We start from the raw sequence: 21,639 nt of genomic DNA, 5'->3' as shown, positions 1-21,639 counted from the left end.
GGAGGTTCTCTATGGTTGACAGAAGTATGAACGCTTGGTTTTAGGGGTATGGACTTCAGTGTAAGTCCCACCCATCCCACCTCTAGACAGAAATGAGTTTCTATTAACCCATATCCTCACTAATACCTGACTTTGGTTACATTTACCAGTTGTCAATCTGACAGACGTGAAGTGGTATCACACTGTGGTTTTCATTTGTATTTCTCTGATTACTAGAGAAATGGAGCATCAGCTCATATATGTTTACGGATCAGATTTCTTCTAGGGTAAATGGCCTGTTCACATCTCCCCATCCTTTTTATTCTATGAATTATTTATTTTTAAATCTTTTTTCCTCCCCTTCCCTTTCTTCCTCGAGTTGCTTATTTTTTTTTCTCTTAAATTGTTGGCATATTTCTTTATATCTCTTGAACCCTAATCTTTCTTGTTCATATGGGTTGCAAATAACTTCTACTAGTATGTGCTTATCTTTTGCTTTGCTTATGGTTTCTTTTGCTAGATAGTATAAAAAAAGAAAAAAAATTCCAGTCAATAAATCTAAACACTAGTTCTTTGATATACATTCCCAAAGACTAAGCTAAAGAATTTATAGATGAAATTATCCAATAATTAAATAGCTTCATTTTTCAGTTATAAATAGTTCAGAGGTGTCAAATTATATATTTCTTGAGAATACAAAACCAGAAATGTTTTCTGAGCATGAAACTACAAAATTCAAACACCTAAGTAGAGCTATGTAAAATAATTTTTTTGGAGGGGAGGAGACAGGATCATGTTATGTTGCCCAGGCTGGTCTCGAAGTCCTAGGCTCAAGTGATCCTCCTGCCTCAGCCTCCTGGGTAATGGGGACAGGGCTACAGGTATGCCACCCCGTGCCTGGCACCATAAAAGAATTTGAAAGAAGTAGAAAGTCTCTTAATCAGATAACCTGATTAAATGTTTTAATATATCTAAGGAAAGAATTGTCCACTTACTAGGGGTGAAGGAAAATTAGAGTGAAAAAGTACTAGGAAGATGTTGATATTGCCCATCCAAACACAGTCCAGGGGATTAGCCTTGGCCAATGAGTATAGAGTATTATAATCCTATTGTAAGGTCATAGCAAGAATTATGGTGTGGCTGAATCCAATAGATTTTCTTAGCCCAACAACATTAAACACTATTGAATAATGAACTGAGAGGCAATCTAACAGGTCAAAAGGGCAGATGATGCAGTCAGACTGCTTGAGTTCAATGTTTGGCCCTACCACTCATGCAACTTTGGACACAGTCTATTTCCTCTACTGAGATAATGGGAATAATAGTACCTCACTCATAGGGGTGTTAGGAGGTCTAAAGCAGTTTATAAATTTACCTGGCAAGTAGGAACCATGTTATTCAAATGCCAAGGGAAAGGCAGGGGAAAGCACACAATGGAATGGTCAGAAGTTGATGGTAAACATCAGAACTAGGGAGATATACAGTGGAAGACAATCTGTATCAAATGAGATGGGAGAAGTTAACCTCAAAAAGGGCATTTTTGCCTTAGCTTTCATTAATAATAGTGATGTCCAGGACAGGAGAGGTAGCAGATCCACTTCATTTTAAGCTAGTCGGAACCAAACTTCAGAATCAAACTCTAAAACTTCAGCAAGTTAAAGGAGAATGTGAGAGCATCTTGTGTTAAAACATATCCCATCCTTGGCTTTGCTCTGTGTGATCAGAGTGGCAGAAGTGGTCACCACATTGCATTGTGAAATGTGGACAAGTCACGTTCACTAGAAACTTGGCTCAGGAGCACGAACTCGGGCAGGGATGATAATCACTACTGTGTCATATTTTCAAATTCTGTCAAACAGCAAATTTCTAGACCAAAAGTTCTTAATGCTGTCCATTAATACTGCTGGCGTAGCTATTACAGACAGTTACTTTCTGTGTTTCCTGTCTCTTCCAGCATCCTATCAATTATGGAGACTTTCTAGCACTCCCATCACCCCCCTCTACTTTTTTCCTTTCTTGTACTCAGCAGCACCTTTTTCTCTTCCTCAATTCAATTTTGTTTGTTCCCTTACTTTCCCTTTTAATTGCCTTTCTCACAATTTAAAGCCCTATTCTCTTGTGTCCCCTCCCCATCTGTCAAAAGCAGAAATGCTTCACATCTATGTGGAAATTAAGCTTGTACTCAAAAGAAAAGCAGTTTCCTCTATATTTAAAAAAAACACATACAGCTGGCTACAAAGGGAACTGACAGGTTTGCATGCATGTTCACATTCAGTTCCCCTTTGTGGCCGGTGAGGCTTGAAAAACACAGGAACACATAGGGTCAGCTCTGGGGAGACAGATTAAAGGCTTCTAAAGATCTGTGGCAAGCAGGAAGAGGAGGCAGCTAAGTAAGGACATGTAAGTCTCATGGTCCAATAGCTATTTATGATCTTGAAAATAATAAAATCTTGAGTAATGAGTATGACCTAGCATGGTGGAGGAAAAGCTATCCCACCTTGCTAGACTATCATCTCTTTACATCCTTTCAGGCTGTACTACTGGAGATGTTGATGAGTTCACCCAACTCTCAGGATCAAACAAATTATTGGGAAGTAGTAGAAATTGACTTTTCTTTCAATTTTATTGAAAAAAGTCCAGATTAATATTTCGGAAAGAGAAAAGGAAAAGCCATTAAAGGAGGAGGAAAAATACAAAGGAAACAGGATGGATTTTTAGCACACTTACTATACTTTTCAATACAAGGAAGAGCCGAAAACAACACAATAGCTCCAAGACCTAAGTAGGACATGCGGTCGTCTCTTTACAAAGTACAAGTTCCTCTTCTTTGAAGAATATTAGCCAGGAAACTGGGGATTTTGGAGTATACATGCTATACTGATTTCTAAGGAAAGAGCCAATTCACTGCACTGTGAGGAAAAAAATGTATGTCTATTTAGAACATTAAAACTACAAGCATATTACAGGGAATACAGTAGATTAAAGACGGCCCAAATTCTGTGCTGCTCATTTCATCTAGAGGTGCAGTCTATCTTCCCACTCTTTGAATCTGGGCAGGTATTGAGACTTTCTTTGCCAGTAAAAATATGGTGGACATTGTATGATGTCTGAGCAAGGCCTTAAGAAGCCTCGCAGTTGCCAGTGTTGCTTTCTTGGAACCCTCTGATTATCTTGTTGTAAATAAGTCCAGGATGAAAAATCACACAGAGGGATGCAGGGCCTGACCAACTGTCCGAGGTGAGGGTCCAACTTGTGAGTAAGGACATCTTGGACCATCTAGCCTCAGCTGAGCCATCAGACTACTAAGCTGCATGAATAACTTCAGGTGAGATTCATACAACTGCCCAACTAAGCCAGGAACAAACTGTGTAATTAAGAGTGAATAAATGTTTGTTGTGTTAAGTTACCAAGTGTGGGGGTGGTCTCCATGCAGCAATAGATAAATAATGCATGTCAAATATAAATGAAGAGAATGCATAAAATGAATTTCTAAAAAGGTGACAATGAATATAAGAAATCTAACAAAAAAGACAACATGTGCAAGTATTTTACTTGAAAGCTGCGTATGTGTGAATATGGGGCGGGAGGGGGGATTGAGACTCATGCTTTCCAAACCTTTGCAGGATGGGGAGGGACAGAGGTACTGAAGACTTAGTAACAAATTATGTGCTCTCTCACAGAGATAAAAACAAGCATATACTCCCCCTGATGGAGAGCTGAATAATGAGGCAATGAGTTAGTGTAACTTTTAATTGTTAAAATTAGTGCTTGTTAGTAATACAGAATAGTGAGGTTTGTTTGGGGAAATTGGTACACACATATATAACACATTTTGATCATTTTCAATCCCTTTATTCTCCTCTCCCTTCCCCCATCCTCTTCCCCATCTCCAAAAGTCTACCTTCTAGTTTTCTGTCATCTCTCCTTTATTTTTATTCATTTATTTATATTTTAGCTTTCTCATATAAGAGAAAACATGATATTTAACTTTCTGAGTCTGCCATCTTTTAAGATGAAGGGATCTGCATGGTTGTTTGGCTGACAGAAGGAAGTGACTCCTGTGGAAGATAAAGGTGAGTTTTATTGTATTTTCTTCAAAAGGTGAAATAATACCTTATGTATTGATTGTTGTTTTCACTATAAGCTTTTCAGTACTATTTGGCTTTTTGCTTGTTTTTTGAGACAGGGTCTTGCCATGTAGATCAGGCTGGTCTTGAACTCACTCTGTAGTCCAGGGTGGCCTTGAACTTGTAGCAATCCTCCATCTCAGCTTCCTGAGTGTTGGGATTACAGGTGTGCACCACCACCCCTGGCAGCACTATTTGACTTTTAAAACTATATTCACCAGCTGCTATGATTTTTTAAAAGGTTAAAGAAAAATTAGAAGATGGTTAAAAAGAAAACCTTTCACATACTTAACTGTCAGATCTTCTTTCTACTACCAGGATAATTATGATTGTAAAGATTTGAAAAACACGATTCTTATGATAATATATAACTAGTACAAAGTAAAACAATCCTCAAGGGACATATCCTATTCAAGGCAAATGAGCGGCACTGAATTTTCATCTTAAAGGCAAACCCACTGTCTATACAATTTCTTTTATTCTATGCAAATTTAAAGTGGTTTTCATCTACTAAAACAAAGTGAAGTTTATTATGTTATTAGAGTTTAAGAAAAAGAAACTCAAACTTTTCTATGGCTTAAAGTTTTCAACTGGAAAATAGTGCCCTGTAGGCAGCTTCAGCTTCCAGGAATAGCAATGGGTTTCACAAAGGCCTGTGATACATTGCCCTCTGCTGGCCAAAGCACCACCCAAGAAGTGAGTGCTTACAGACTTGTTCTTTTTTTTTTTAATATTATTTTATTGGTACATTTTAGATATACAATATAATGACATTCATCATTGGAAATCTGCACCTTTACATAATCTCTCTTGGTTCTTATTTTTCCCCATCCCCCTGCCCTCCCTTCAACCCCTCCATCCTTCCCTATTTACAAAGACTTTCCTTTTTTTCATTTTCTCATATTAATTCCATTCCCTTCTTTCCTTTCCCCTACCTCTCCCACTTCCCCTTCCCCTTTATCCCTTTTCTTCCCATTTCACATTATCTATTACACCTTTTAGTCCTTATTTACACTTTCAGTTTCTCACACTAGAGAAACTATTCGCTATTTACACGTGTGTCCTATTTATTTCACTTAAGAGTATCTCCTCAATGTGCATCCATTTAGCAATAAATGTCTCTAATTTCTCATTTCTTATGGCTGAGTATTACTCAATTTTATAAAAAACCCACATTTTCTTTATCCAGTCTCCAGTTGATGGGCATTTGGGCTGTTTCCAAGTTTTAGCTATTACAAATTGTGCTGCTATGAAAATGGGTGCGCATATATCACTGTAGTATGATTCTTTTAATTCTTTGGGGAAGATACCCAGCAGGGGAATAGCTGACTCAAATGGGACTTCGAGTCCTAGTTCTTTGAGGTATCTCCATACTGATTTCCACAGTGCTTGTACCAGTCCACACTCCCACCAGCAGTGGAGCAGGGTTCCTCTTTCCCCAGAGCCCTGCCAGTTCCATGTTAAAATCTAATGCACATTTCTCCTTTCTGGTTTTTTTTTTCCTACTAGATATTTCTGGAGACATGGAACTCTTTTTTTTTGTATTAAATTCTTTTATTGGTACATTGTAGGTATACAACACAATTACATTTCTCATTGGGAATTGTACCTTTACATAATGCATCTTAGTTCTTATTTTTCCCCCATTCCTAGCCCTCCCTTCATGCCCTCCACCCCTCCCTATTTACAAAGACTTTATTTCCATCTTTTCCATTTCTCATCATTTTTCCTTTCCCTTCTTTCCTTTGCCCTGCCCCTCCCACTACCCCTACCCCTTTGGACCTTTTATTCCTATTTTACATTATCGATTATTCATTTTAATCATTGGTACATTTGAGGTATACAATATAATGACATTCATCATTGGAAATTTGCACCTTTACATAATCTCTCTTGGTTCTTATTTCTCACCCTTGCCCAGCCCTCCCTTCAACCCCTCCAGTCCTCCCTATTTACAAAGATTTTGTTCCTATTTTTCCATTTTCTCATATTAATCCCATTCCCTTCTATCCTTTCCCCTAGTCCTCCCACTTCCTTCCCCTTTGCCCCTTTTCTTCCTATTTCACATTACCTATTATACATTTAGTCCTTACTTACACTTTCAGTTTCTCACACCAGAGAAACTATTCGGTATTTACACATGTGTGTCCTATTTATTTCACTTAAGAGTATCGCCTCAATGTGCATCCACTTAGCTATAAATGTCTCTAATTTCTCATTTCTTATGGCTGAGTAGTACTCCATTTTATAAAAAAACCACATTTTCTTTATCCAGTCTCCAGCTGATGGGCATTTGGGCTGTTTCCAAGTTTTACCTATTACAAACTGTGCTGCTATGAACATGGGTGCACATATACCACTGTGGTATGATTCTTTTAATTCTTTGGGGAGGATCCCCAGCAGTGGAATAGCAGGGTCAAATGGGACTTCCAGTCCTACTTCTTTGAGGTATCTCCATACTGATTTCCACAGTGCTTGCACCAGTCTACATTCCCACCAGCAGTGGAGCAGGGTTCCTCTTTCCCCACAGCCCCGCCAGCATTTGTTATTGGTTGATTTCATGATAGCAGCCATTCTTTCTGGAGTGAAGTGGAATCTCAGCATTGTTCTCATTTGCATCTCTTGAATGACCAGTGATGTTGAACATTTTTTCATGTATTTATTTGCTATTTCTACTTCTTTGTCTGAGAAATGTCTGTTCATTTCAGATGCCCATTTTTGAATTGGGTCTTTAAATTTGGTAGTTCTGATCTTTTTAAGTTCTTTATAGATTCGAGGTAGTAGACCTTTGTCTGAGGAAGAGCAGGTGAAGATTTTTTCCCACATTGTGGGTTGTCTCTTCACACTGCTGGTGGTTTCTCTTGCTGTGCAGAAGCCTTTTAATAAGAAGACATCCCACTTATTGATTGTTTGTGCTAGTTCACGGGCAACTGAGGTTTTGTTCATAAAATCTTTTCCTACACTGATGTCTTCAAGGGTTCTACCTAACCTCTGTTCCAACTGGTTCAGAGTTTCTATTTTAATATTTAGATCTTTAATCCATTTTGACTTTAGTTTAGTGCATGGTAAGAGATACAGGTCTAGTTTTAATCTTTGGCAAGTTGAAGCCCAATTTTTCCAGCACCATTTATTAAAGAGGCTATCTTTCCTCCAGTGAGGGTGTTTGGCTCCTTTGTCGAAGATGAGATGGCTGAGTGTCTCTGGCGTTGTTTCTGCATCTTCTAATCTGTTCCACTGGTCCTCAAGTCTGTTTCTTTGCGAGTACCATGCTGTTTTTATCACAGTAGCTTTGTAGTAGAGTTGCAGGTTGGGGATTGTGATACCCCCTGCCAGAGACATGGAACTCTTGAGATTTTATTATTTCCAGGCTTCAATACTTTATTTACAGTTTTATTAAAACCACACATTTTAGGCTGTTTTTCATTGGAGGAGAAGGAAGATGAGGCAACATGAAATTATTAGACACTATGCCATATTACATACAAGGCTATTTAGAAATATATAAAACAAGAAGACTTGTTTAGAGTGATGCCTTAAAATGACCACTCTAAGTCTAACCTATCTCCAGTCACCACAAGATTACCAAGATGCAACCACCAATGAAACTGCTGATTTAGGGTGTAATCAGCTATGAACGTTAAAATCTATTATGCATTATATATTCATAAAGTCTCAAAATATGATCCTGAGATTACTTATTGACTACAAAGGGAGAAGAGTGTTTTTACAGTGGAGACTTGGCAGGTGTTAATAAATTTCCAGATTGAAATCCTGAAACAGGTACATAGTGAGATGTAGTTTTGGTCACTGGGGACACTTGGTTACCTTACCCAAAGCAATAAATCGAATTTTTTGAGTGCTATCATGTATGATGGGAATCAACATAAAGTAGCAGCTAAGAATGTAGGCCCTAGAAGGGTTGAATCTAGACAATATGCCAGTTGTATTATCACAGGCAAGTTATTTATCCTCTATGAATGTAAATCTATCATTAAGAAAATGAAGGTAATAATAGCAGCTATATCAGATATCTTAAAAACATATGAATTAAAGTATATAAAAGCAGTTCAGTGGCTGTTATTTATTATTATTGTTATTAGTAATTTTTCTGAGAGTATTCTCAGGAAAACTTGTTACTTCAATGTTTAGGCTCTGTATATGAGAAACTAACTACAGACATGAACAGGTACAGGAGGGACGATCTCAGATACCCAATTCTTTCTCATCTTCCCTTGACATCCCTCTTTCTTTTCTGCCCTTCAATAAGGAAAGAAAGTGACATGGAGCAAGGACTTAACCTTAAGTAATTTTATCTACAAATTTAAAAAAAAGTGATTGGTAATAAAATAGCCAGGAAACTTTGGTCCTGGAGAGTCAGTGGATTGTGGATTGGTGAGAATTCTGGGTGGTGATATCTTATGTCTTTTTAATTACCTCAGTCAATCTCATTGCAATGCAAGTTGCTGTTTTTTAGAATTGGGCGCGTGTGTGTGTGTGTGTGTGTGTATTTTGTATGGGCAGCAATACAGTAGATCAACTTATTTTTAGAATCCTATTAAATGCTTCATTTTCAGAAATCTTTACTTATGGCTTTTCAAAGAACCCATAAAGAAGAATAGTTGGTTCTGAAGCATGAGATGAACCAAATTTAGCCGATTCAAAGATGCTGAAGTTCAAAAATCTGACTGTCCTTAAAGACATTATTGCCTTGCCTAATCCATTGTTCAAGTTTCTCCTCTCCTGTAAACCTGATTATTTCTCAGCTGTTTTCCAAATGCCACCTGAGGTGATCCTAATTCTTGTCACTGCCACTGCCACTGCTACAGTGTTTCTGTTTTGTGCACTGCTAAAAGATGATATCTTACCAGTGCATTCAGGCCTATATGAAGAGACAAAAGCTAAAGTTGAAGAATAGTGAAACTTGGACTATCAGGACCACTTAGGTTTTGTCATTAGACCTTTCTTACAGCACTAACATGTACTTTTTCTGTGCTATTATAAATGTCCCAATCTTGGACTGTATTCTCAGCTGTTTTACAGTAGTTCTTGAGATAAATGCTCTCACAGCTTACTGAGAAATCAGCTCTTACATGCAAGCAGAGGTCCTTTTAGGCACCCCAGGGGCAGGACACCCCTGACTGAAGTGGCTTATAGCAGGAGGTGAGGGCCTGAGAGCAGTGCAATTGGAAACAGGCTGTGGCCAGACACCACATCCTGAAGAGAGGAAGGGGCTAAGTGAGCCTTGAACAAACCACAGCTTTGAGTAACAGAACTGTGCTTTACTCCTCCTAAAGGTAATCGTGGGTATGGGTGAGCACTGAACTCTACGAGGCTACCACTGCCTCCTTTTCTGAGAAATCATTATCTTTAGAAAGTGATGTTCTAATGTGGATAAAACTAGGCTTGTCTTCTCTTTCTGCACCAATGTCCCAAGCTCCTGATTAGTCAGACAGAATATTTAAAAGGCCAATTGCAGCCAGCCTAGACACTAGTTTGAATAGCCTAAAATAACTTTTTAGTTGAAGCACAAAAGTTCAGGTATGACTAACCTGTCCTGGATCTGCTGGCTCCTAGCTCGGAGGGAAACTGATAAGGGACCCTAATTCTAACCCCAAGAATTCAGGTAATTCAAGAAAGCTCCCATACTCTCCTGCTATATCCAGCCCACCATGAATTGCTTAAACAAATGACCACATGCCTGCTCTTTGGACCACTATCACCAAACAACTCCAGTGGAATTCTGGGGCCAGATTAAAAAATGCACTTGATACTCACACAAGTTTCAAGGAAACTTAATACAAGACAGGACAAATTGTAGGAAACTAACACTTCAAGGAGGTAGATGACAAGGGTCAGGGCGGAACACTTAGGAGATAGGTGAGTGACAAGTGTATAGGAGGTAAACAGAACTGTTAAGCAAGAGCATTTGAACTTGGACAACAGAAGCAGAACTTTGAAGAGAAGCATGGAAAAAGTGATTAACCAAAGACAACTCTTGGTGACTTGAATAAGAAAAGTTCAAAGGGGCCACTTTTGACAGAGAACTTCCAACATATTTTGTTACTCTTGAAATGCTTTCCTAGCAAGTAATATTTCTGTTAGCCTAATATTTTCTGATACTTCTTTTCTTCCAGTTTCAACAATATTTCCTCATTTTTAAAGAAAAACGTAAAGAGAATTTTCTTACATTTCAATTAGGAAACTCAAAGTCACTTAAATCATGAAGAATTTATGCTGATATTTCTGGAAGAAAAAATTAGCTTAATGAAATTCAGAGTTTACAAAAAGAGAAAAAAGTTAACCTTGATTTCATCCATAGTCAATTTCTGCTACATTAGAGTTGAGAATAAGAAACCTTGCCTGAAGTTAAAAGTACTTAAGATCAGACCCTAGTTTATTTTTCATGAGTATTATAAGGTATCCTTATTGATCTATGAGAAAAGCCAATAATTTCTGCCTCCTATAGCAAAGAAAGAGGTTGCTTTAAATATAATTTGCTAGTTGTGTCACCTTCAGCATGCTAGTTAACCTCTTTAAGCTTCAATTTCTGCCAGCCACTTCCAAGGTTCTTATATGTAAAAAAACTTGGCACAGAATTCTTGCTTATTATGCATTCTCTTCTCTTTCCCTCCAGTTGCTTTCACAAATCCACTTCGATTCACTGTTTCCCTATTTCCTCCTTTTTCTAATTCACAGGGGATTTGAAGACTGTATCACACATCACATATTAATCTAAATTCCTGGCCTCTTTGTGGAATCTTTCTTGAATTTCCAGAAACTGTGAATTAGTTTGTGGCTAACATAGTACTTCTATGACTGCCACATGCCACTAAAACACAGTATTAACTCCAGTAAATTTTTGTTCAGTGAACTGCACTGTTTAAGAAAAATATAGAGTACAAAAATCAAAATAGTTTAAGAATTGGCAAAACTTAAAACTAATCCAGGCGTTCTTGTCCCATAAATGGTCTGACTGCTTCTGACTCTGGTTCAAGGATTGCTTACAATCCGTGGTAGCTCGTTTCCAAAACAGCTCCCAGTGATCATCATCTTGATATTTAACCCTCACACAATCAGGGCTAGCTCTGTGTCACCAACAAAATACTGTAGAAGTGACAATGTTGATTTTAGAAGCTAGATAAAAAAACAAAACAAATAAAACAAAATAAAGGCATTGCACCTATGGGGTTGGTCTCTTGAATTACTTGCTCTGAGGGGAGCTAGTCACCAATACTGAGAGGACAGATGGCTGTGTGACCTTGGGAAACAAACTTTCTGAGCTTCAGTTTTGAAATGAATATATTTATTTTCCAGGGCATTGTGAATACTAAGACTTGCAAGTAAAGCAAACAGCAGGAAGTCTGGCACATACAAAGCTCTCATAAAATATGGCTAAATAATGGTGATAGTGGTAGGAGAAGCTGTAGCAGCAGCAGCTGAGTGGATGTTGAGATGTGAAGGAAAGGAGTCAAGTGTGAACCCTACACGTTTTTGGGTTGAGAAGTGACAGTGTGTATTATTTACTGAGTTGGGGACCATGGAGGAAAGCAAGGCAATCCTGTTTTTGGACCAAAGATGCTTAAACCCCAACAGGTAATAGTCTAACCATCTTTCAATCACTTATAAACAGCATTCTATTTCCATTCATTCTTCTCTAAGTTACCTCAAACTGTTTGTTTTGCAGTGGTGAGGATATGGAGTTCTCATTTTTGTTTTAGAGAAAAATATTAGCAAACATCAGAGGGAATTTGTGCAATCAACATGAAATATGATAAGCATTGGGAGTTTTGAGAAATAGCAAATACTTCTATTAATTTTACATGCAGATTTACTGATAACTAAAGTGCTAAGGCTGGATGAAATCAGATTTCTGTTCCTCTTTTTCTGATTCCTCTGGTTTAACTACCCATGGAAGGATGCTTGAGACAGTCTGGCTCCCCAACTGTGCACATTTAGCTTTCATTTAGTTAGTAGTTCACAGATTGACTAAATAATCTTATTCATAAAATTGGTTTCACAGCTCATTATATTATAACTTCATTTGATCGGAGGCATATTTGTCAATTCCCAGGATTTTCCAAGTCTATTACCAAAATGCTCCAAACTATGTTGAATCTGAATGGAGGCAGCACAGAGCAGTGAGAAGAGTTAGTTCATTAGTAACAAAACTGGGACCAAAACCAGTGTGGTCTGTGCTTATGGTGGACTTCTCTGGGCCTCAGCTTCTTCAACCTTAAAACATAGGATCGCAACCCATACATGATCATGAAGTTCTAGCGCAGCTCTATGAATAGTTGATTCTAGTATGCTACTGTAAGAAAGCTTTGAGTTTTGTCTCCCTCTATTCTTGATAAAGATGGGTTGCAAATAAGTCACCCACATTATGATTTTACAGATAAGTTTACCGACAAATTTGTCCCAGTATTTTATTGGGCCACTGTAGCGTGGTTCCCTCTATCATGTCATATAAAACTAGCTTATGGGGGATTAAACCTTTGAAGTTCAGCCAATCATGTTAATAAAGCTAAATGGGGTGTAACTAGTTCATGAAACAATAAGGAAGTACAATACATGTATGTATATATTGTCCTCAAACTTCCTCTCAGTACTGAAATAGAGAAATGAGGTTTTTTTTTTTTTGAGGAGATAGTTACATTAGCCATAACTATTGGATTTATTCAATACTCTATTTCATTTCCTTTCCCCTCACTGTAGCTGGTATCATACAAGAATCTATTTACATTGACTAAGGATACTGGAAGAGTGAAGATCAGAAAACTTTAAGGCTGAAATCTGCATCATTACCTTGAACAATATAACCTTAATTGGCATAAACTACTCATACAGGTAAGGGTGATTATTCATTTTTAGCTTAAAAGTTAATTCTATAAAAACTCTAACAGGACTAAACTTTAAATTTTGAAAATTGACCAATAAGAAAGGATATAACTATGTAGATAATTATTAGTAACCGTTAAGATTGTGGAACTTATTCATTTGTCAAATTAACAGTGATTCAATGTGTACACTAGTGACTTGAGACAGATATTCTGCTGAAGGGAATGAGGACTTGGAGAGGTTTTCTAGAAAGCAATTCTGTATCTGTAACATGTCATTTTGAGTTGATTTCTTAATTTTAATGGTATTTCCCAAATTTTAGAAAACAATCATCTAGTTGCTTTAGAAGTAAAATTTACTTCTAAAGGAGAGGTACAGTATATACAAATCTGGGAAGCTAAAGATGGTAAACTAGTTGTCACTGCTCTCAGCTGTCTGATAAAGCTCACCTCTGCAAAGTCTTTTACCTCCCTTTTGTTCAGGAGCATTTGCTGTTGATACTCATACAGAAGCACCATCACCTCTGCAGTTCTTTAGTATATTATGCATTTTCTACACAAGGCAGAGGCTAGTGCTTTTTGTAATTATCATAAAAAGAAAACCCATTCCTCATTTAAAGATCAATCTACTTTGAACAGGTGGGTTTTCCCTAAGAAATAAACTGGTTTACTTTACTGTTTGTTTCTCTGAGTTTTCCATCAGTGAAGTTACAGATTAAAGTTTTATGTATTTATAACTGCACCTGTGCCAACTACATCCAGATTGCAATTCACCAGATACAGACTTACTCTGAAGCACATGGACCACTTTCTAAATAAAAATTGTAAGTAAATAAATAAAAATCATGAGGGCAGTGTTAGATATCAATTAAGGGTCTCAATATTTGAACATGGAGGTACTGCACAGCCCTTAAGTTTTTACGTCTTTGATTGTGGATTGTTTGGTTTAAAAACTAATTTTAAAATTAAAATAATACATTTGGAAAAAATCCTGATGTTTATAAATTTGAAATATGTTTCAAAAATAATCCAGGATATGGAAAATGAGTGAAACCATGATTCTGAAGAGGGATAGAGAGTAAAACAGACTTGAGGGCCTGGAAACAGATCAGAAGTCTGTTTATGGTAAGATTTTTAAGTTTACCAAAACAGAATGTGATTAAAAAATTGAGAAATCCTGCTATTGAGAAATCTCCATTATAAAATAGTGGAAAGTATGGTGCCCAGAGAGTTATGGTGAAGAACACAGAGAGAAGTGGCTCATTGGAATAGAGATCACAGTTCTTACTTGACCAGAATCTAATAACTTTTCTTTGTTATTCTCACTTGAAAAAATAAGGAAATAAGGAAAAAAATAAGAATGAAAGGGAGATTGTATGTGATTCTTCAGCATTTCTGTGTACCCTTTGCAACAAGAATGATCATAAAGATAAAGAAGACATAAAAGGCAAAAATTATACTTGTATTTATACTGTGATTAAAACATCATATCCTCTAAACAAAGAAAGAATCCTCTGAAACTGGGCGTGGTGGTGCAGTTATAATCCCAGCACTCTGGGAGGCTGAGGCAAGAGGATCGCAAATTCAAGCTCAATCAGAGCAATTTAGTGAGACACTGTTTAAGGAAGAAAAAAAGAAAAGGAATTGGAGATGTAGCTCAGTGCAAGGGCCCCAAGCTCCATCCCTAATACTGGGGAGAAAAAGATAATCTGAAAAACCCAGATAGCACTAAGTTACACAGGAGGACACATGAGGGAGCTCTCCCCAACAAGAACAGCGACTAAAGTTTTAAAGTACAATTTTAACCTCCCTCCCACTACTGGGGATTGAACCTAGCATCTTCTCACTGAGCTATATCCCGAGCACCTGGCCCCCCGCCCCCTTTTGTTTTTTTGAGACAGGATCTCACTATGTAGTTCAGGCTGGCCTTGATCTTGCAGTGGATCCTCCTGCCCCAGCCTCCCAAATGCTGGGGTTAGAGGTGTGCGCCGTCATGGCCGGCACCATAATTTTATCTTTTTTTGAAGTGTGACAGTTTAGCAATAACTATTTGAAAAGAACAATTACTGATGCCTTTGGTAATGATCCTGAGATTTCAGTCTATCCTTGGTCTTTATGCTTTCCTTCTGTTCAATTCAGGCCCTGGCCTGAGTTTTTGTTCATGTGGAATTCAGTTTACTTATGAACTATGAAAAGGGACTCTTCTAATAGTTCTGTATTAAGATTAGTTTTAACCTCGCCATGAAAAGACACCATTTTGAAAACTGTTTACAATTAAGCAGTGTGCTAATTAAAAAGTCTTATCCTCCTACTAATGTGGCCACAAAATACATTTGTAACACTTTTCTTTGATCAACATGTACTGTTTATATATGTCTTACATTTAAAAAATTATATTTCTACACAAAATCTATCATCACACATTGCTTTATAAGAACAATAAATTACTCTCACATAAAATGATATATCTCAGAAATTTAACTATTTACTTCAATTTTTCTTTTTTAGACAAAGGCATTATCCATCACAATAAGCACATTTTTACTTTTATTGCAACTGGACAATCGTGATCAGAAAAGGTAAGAAGCCATCTATACTTTCACTTTCCATCCAATACATTTGGCTATTATTTTACCCAATGCCCTTTTTTACTATTTATCTTAAACACCACCTCCAGTGTTAATATTAAATATATGCAATTCTGTTCTAGCTCCTGTGACAAAATTCAAGAAGATCTGATATAAATGAGTAACAACTCAACATGCATTCAACCATCCATGATCACTTCCAGAGCTTTACCAATCACTTACACCATCCTTTGTATTGTTGGTCTCTTTGGAAACTCACTCTCTCAGTGGGTGTTTTTGGCAAAAATAGGTAAGAAAACATCAACGCACATCTACCTGGCACATCTTGTGACTGCAAACTTACTTGTGTGCAGTGCCATGCCTTTCATGGGTATCTATTTTCTGAAAGGTTTCCAATGGGAATATCAATCTGCACAATGCAGAGTGGTCAATTTTCTGGGAACTTTATCCATGCATGTAAGCATGTTTGTCAGCCTCTTTATTTTAAGTTGGATTGCTGTAAGCCGCTATGCTACTTTAATGAAAAAGGATTCCATGCAAGAGACCACTTCATGCTATGAGAAAATATTTTATGGCCACTTACTAAAAAAATTTCGCCAGCCCAACTTCGCTAGAAAACTGTGCATTTACATATGGGGAGTTGTACTGGGCATAATTATTCCCATTATCATATACTACTCAGTTGTAGAGACTACAGAAGGAGAAGAGAGTCAGTGCTACAATCGGCAGATGGAACAGGGAGCCACGACCTCTCAGATTGCGGGTCTCATCGGAACCACATTCATTGGATTTTCATTTTTAGTAGTATTAACATCGTACTACTCTTTTGTCAGCCATCTGAGAAAAATAAGGGCCTGTACATCCGTTATGGAGAAAAACTTAACTTACAATTCTGTGAGAAGACATCTTTTGGTCATCCAGATTTTACTAGTAGTTTGCTTTCTTCCATATAGCATTTTTAAACCTATTTTTTATGCTCTGCATAAAAGACAGGACTGTCTGCAATTGAATTATTTAATAGAAACAAAAAATATCCTCACCTGTCTTGCTTCAGCCAGAAGTAGCACGGACCCCATTATATTTCTTCTCTTAGATAAAACATTCAAGAAGACACTATATAATCTTTTTACAAAATCTACTTCACCACATATACAACCATATGGTTGACTTCTGGATGGAAAAACACCACAAAATAGAAAAATGTTCATGGGACTCTATTAGGGACATTAAAGGATTAACATGTCATAACTTGGTTGACAACAGGCACCAAGAAAACCACTTTGGTTTAAAAATATATATATTCACAAAACTCAATTATAGTTCTTCTCATATTGAAAGTGGAAATGGCAGTGATTTTCAGAGGCAGAAGTCAAGCATACTGAAAGGATCCCAGTGCACATGAAATCAAACACCCATTTTCTTTTTAAACTCTTCTGTGAATCTTCTGTTCAGAACAACTGTAGGATGAAGAGGCAATTGGCTTATGGTGCGTCTGCTTTCTAGTAGAATACAAAGGTCCATCCATACTTAGTAATTGTTTTGTTGGTAACTTTGATAAACTTTAAAAGTGAGTATAAGAAAAAAATGAATAAGAAATGTCCTCATTTAACTCTTATATAAATGTATGAATAATACAGTATAAATATCCAAGGTTTAATAACATATTATTTATTTGGTAATACCTGGCTCATGTTACTGGGAGAGGCAATATTCATTGATTCTGATATTTCTTAAGCAGATATTACTTATAAATATGCTTAAATATTTAGATTAGGCTCTGACAATAAAAAGCTGATATAATATCATTATATGTCCATCTTCATCACATTTTATTTTTTTCCTTTTGTATCCAGTATAATGTTATTAATGACAGTACCTGGCATGCAGAAATGTTCTATTAATTTTTGTGAAATAAATGAATGGAGAAGGCACTGTAATAGTATCATAGTATTACTTAGTAAGCACTTATGAGCCAGGCACTCTGGTTATATGCTTTACAATACATGTACAATAAAACCACAAAGTATGCCAATTTACTTACTGATGAAAAAATTGAAGTGCATAGTTAAGTAAGTCACCCCAATTTTCTCTAATACCTAAGTATTTAAGAGGCAAGGACTTCTTAGTGGTCATTTCTTTCTTCCATGTAATCTTGTTTGTACAACAAATGACGGTTATATTGTGCACTGCATACATTAAAATTAAAAAATTTTTAAAATGTGTTGTTTTCCCAAAAATCATAGGCACTTTTGGAGCTATAATGTACTTTCTAATTCTATCTATATGGTGCTTGCATTCTCTTAGATAAGAACCAAACAAAAACAGTTGAATAAAAACATTAACTGTAACTTGCTATTTCATTAGAAACTGTGTAAAGACTCATTTTTTCTCCATATGCTAATTCTTTTAGTACTCAAAAGGAAGTTTAAAGTAAGTTCACATGAGTCTTTAATATCATAGTGTGTTTTGTTCTTGAATTAGAAAAACATGTGGAAGCAATTCACTGTACAGACTCCCTAGAGCTATGTATTCAAAATCACTAGAGGTTGCTCTGACATATTTGTATAATTTTCATTAAAAACCTGTAGAACAAAACCAGTAAATATTTGTCCTTTTTTTCAATGATTAACTGAGAGATGAAAATGTTCAGAGAAAAGTCTGAACACATTCTGGCTTCAAGTACTTACAGTGTAGATCTATTCTTTCTTTTATACTAACAATCGGATTTCTGGCTCAGTAATTTGTAGAGAAAGGAGACCTGGGAATGCCAGGGAACCTCGCTGTGTACTGTCTGTAAATGGAGGCGTCCAATTTAGTGACTTTCTAGACCTGCAATCACAGAACAACTCAAAGTCCCTCAGGAAAATTCCTGAGATGCCTAGATTCCTTTAGTTACAACTATAGTTTTATTCTTTCATGAGTTTTAAAACCCAAACTCATCAGACTAAGAAGAACTGAGCTTATCAGTAATTTTCATTTAACATAAATAATACTATATTAAATCTCACTGCACTTAGGGTTTAAAAAATATATATAACCTCTAAAAATCAATATTAAAAAAAATCACTTTATAGCTCCGCCCACTACTTTATATAAAAAGCAAAAGATGTTACCAAAGTAGTTTCTGACATTTAAAAAAGGCAGGAAGAGAGATAATATGCAATTTCAGGTTCCTCATTGTAATAGAAAACTCCCACATAAACTTCCTGTATTGAACTATATGCTGAAGTCATCAGCATCACATCTATCTTTATGCCATAGATGCTTTTCGAAACAGTTGACTGTAAATCAGGATAAACCACTCAACCTGGAAATGAGTCTGTCCTCCCTGGGTAGGAGAGGAAAATGGCCCATCTGGTTTTGATTTGGTGAGGACTCTTGGTCTATCTTTGGTCTTGTAGTCTGCCAGGGTGGGAGTTATTATGAGCAAATGTGTGAAGACAAGTGAAAGGAAAGCTTGCTTGGCAAACCACATGAGGAACACAAAGAGATGCTGGTAATTGCTAAGCATTTCAGTCATGCAGCAATCTTTCTCTGATGGCCCCCAAATTCCAATGGAATTGGTATCACTGGGAAGAATAGCTATAACAAGAAAGGTTTTACACCTGACAGAAAAACATCTTTGGTTAAACGATATATACCATCCCAGCTCAAAATGTGAGGAGCAACGCGGGGAGCACTTCTATTAAGCAAAAAATTCACCCATCTTTTTCTTTTTGAGACAGGGTCTTGCCGTTTAGTTCAGGCTGGCCTTGAACTCACTATGTAGCTCAGGCTGGCCTTGAACTTGCAGTGATCCTTCTGCCTCGGCCTCCCAAGTGCTGGGACTGGCCACCCTTAAAAAAAATCAGGGGGGTCCTTTTTTAATGAGTGTATTGGGAGAACAGAAGTATAGAAGTTAGAAATGCAAATTAAGTTGATGATGATCTTATAATCCATGAGATTTTTCTAAGTACAATTATTAAAACACTACAAACTAAACATGCACATTATGTTCAACAACCTTACAAAAGGAATGCCAGAAGATTAATCAGTTTGCTTCTTATACTAAAGAATAAAATAAGTTTGTGAGAATTTAATTTTTTTTGTATGAAGTGAGAGACTTTTGAGAGTTGTGGTAACACAAGTAAAAGAAACATCAGTGACTGAAAGCAAGAGGAAGGAATACTTTAAGAAATCCACAATGCTACAGCAACCAGTGTTACATGAACATATGTTTATAATAAAGCCAGGCCCTCGGCATGTGAAAGGAGAACTGAGACCAGAAGGGGACCAGAGAGCAGCCAGGCATGTTGACACAGGTTGGGAGAAAAACCATTTAAAGGAAGCACAGTCAGAAACACTTGGGCTGGAGGCTTCTAGCTGAGTGTATGTGCAACTGGGGTTTGCACAGTTCTGAGAACTCAAAACTGAGCACCCAAACCTCCTGGGCTCAAGCCTCATTCAGAATAGAAAGTGACTGCGTGTGTAGCAAGCAGTCTGCACTCCCAGAGGAGCTGCTTCATTTCAACTTCAGTCATTAAAATTGTGCCTAAGTGGGTCAGAGTGACAGAGAGGCCCAAGGAACACTGAGTCTCTGCACATCCAGATGATGCCTTGTGAAGCTGTCCACAGGAGTCAGGAGAGCCCAGAGGATTCCACCAGCTCTCTGGCTTGGCAGAACCAGCAAAGTAGGCCAGGAGCCAGAAGTTGCATTTACTCTGACAACTGTGCTATTTCTCTCCTGAGTACTTTTAACAGAGGGGTGAGGGGAAGAGAGATCACTGAGACATAATGAAAGTTTTCATCTCCTTTCACGAGAAAAAGAAAAATTAAAAGGAAGACCATGATGGAGAGAGAGATAGAAATTTGCATGCATACCTTAATTAATACCTATAGGGAGGTAAAGCACAAGAAATATAACATTATATAATAACAATAAGTCTTAATTGGAAGCCATTTTTGTGCCCCTGGGGATATTTGGCAATGTCTGGAGAAATTTTTGGTTGTCACAACTGGGGTAAGATGCTATTGGCCTCTAGTGGGAAGAGGCTGAGATGCTGCTAACCACACTAAAATACCCAGGACAGCCTCCCACACAAAGTATCTGGCCCCAGATGTTACTAGTGTGGCTGCTGTGAGAGCATGTTTTATGATAATACATAGTCTTGAATTTCTAAGAATTACACAGTTGTTTTTATGCAATTTCATGTGAAACTACTTCTCTAAGGCAAACAGTTACCACTATCGTTCACATGATACTGTATACTCAAATGTAATAAAACAATCCTTTTTAGACTCATTTGTGATGATTTAAAAAAGAAATATCCATCAAGTTAGGAAAATAGTACCATTAATCAATATAATTGCAGGACCTTTGGGAAATGTAATGCTTTTGGAACATATGGTAAGGAGATAGAGATAGAGAGAGAGAGAGGAAGAACAAGAAAGAATATGGAAATATTCTTAGTGAGATAAAACAGATAATTAAATAATCTATACATTTCTAAGAGAAGTTAAGTACAGCAATACCATGCTCTTCTATCTTCCTTCCTTTCTGTGCCAAGTACTGTACCCGGAGCCTTCAACACTGAACTACATCCCTACCCTCTTTATTTTTATTTTTTTACTTTGAAACAGACCCAGAGGCTTCACAGTGAGCTACATCCCTACCTCTTTAATTTTTTTTTCTTTGAAACAGGGTTTTGCTAAGTTGCTAAGTTGCCCAGGCTGGACTCAAACTTGTGATCCTCCTGCCTCAGCCTCCCAGAGTGCTAGGATTACAGGCAGGTACCACCATGCCTGGCTTTTATTTTATTTAGCAAATGTAAGAGAAGCAAACTCAGACAAAAACTGAACAGCAGAAACCAGAATCTACAGACAAGTCACTGAATAATTTATCTGAATGCAAAGAATTAGCTGGTAGGCAGCTTTACTGGCAAAAAATGTTAACCAAAGAAACCAAGTGAAGTGCTACATCATTAACCATGTGAAATAAGATCACGATGAAAGCTTTACTATAACCTCTGCATGGGAGCACCCCTCTAACAAGATGCTGCATCAAACAACGTTTACCTACATCTCTGAAGTTATATTAGGAAATCATGTTGACACAACCTTCAAGATGCA

General features: G+C 37.1%; 2 protein-coding genes across 19 annotated transcripts in view; one reads left to right on the top strand and one right to left on the bottom strand.

Annotated features, from left to right (window-relative positions):
* The window catches only part of Cask (calcium/calmodulin dependent serine protein kinase), a 381,402-nt gene that overhangs the window by 174,325 nt on the left and 185,438 nt on the right, over positions 1-21,639 (bottom strand). The window lies entirely within an intron of this gene.
* Gpr82 (G protein-coupled receptor 82) lies at positions 11,907-19,510 on the top strand. Of its 2 annotated transcripts, XM_087189845.1 has the most exons (4): positions 11,907-12,953; positions 13,977-14,068; positions 15,452-15,522; positions 15,654-19,510. In XM_087189845.1, the coding sequence occupies exon 4, from the start codon at positions 15,688-15,690 to the stop codon at positions 16,696-16,698; it is 1,011 nt and encodes a 336-aa protein (XP_087045971.1). In that variant the 5' UTR covers positions 11,907-12,953; positions 13,977-14,068; positions 15,452-15,522; positions 15,654-15,687; the 3' UTR covers positions 16,699-19,510. The 2 variants fall into 2 exon arrangements, with proteins under 2 accessions (XP_087045971.1, XP_004850055.1); XM_004849998.3 differs by lacking the exon at positions 13,977-14,068 and having other exon boundaries at positions 11,908-12,953.

The sequence above is a fragment of the Heterocephalus glaber genome, unplaced genomic scaffold (genome assembly GCF_053883595.1).
Source record: "Heterocephalus glaber isolate CG9 unplaced genomic scaffold, H.glaber_assembly_v1.0 deba00001547, whole genome shotgun sequence".
In the NCBI taxonomy this organism is placed as follows: domain Eukaryota; kingdom Metazoa; phylum Chordata; class Mammalia; order Rodentia; family Bathyergidae; genus Heterocephalus; species Heterocephalus glaber.
Note: the sequence above shows the minus strand (reverse complement) of the source record. Positions and strands in the feature narration are given on the sequence as shown.

Coding starts and splice junctions, on each gene's coding strand:
- Gpr82 (XM_087189845.1), top strand. CDS start 15,688: ATGAGTAACAACTCAACATGCATTCAACCATCCATGATCACTTCCAGA.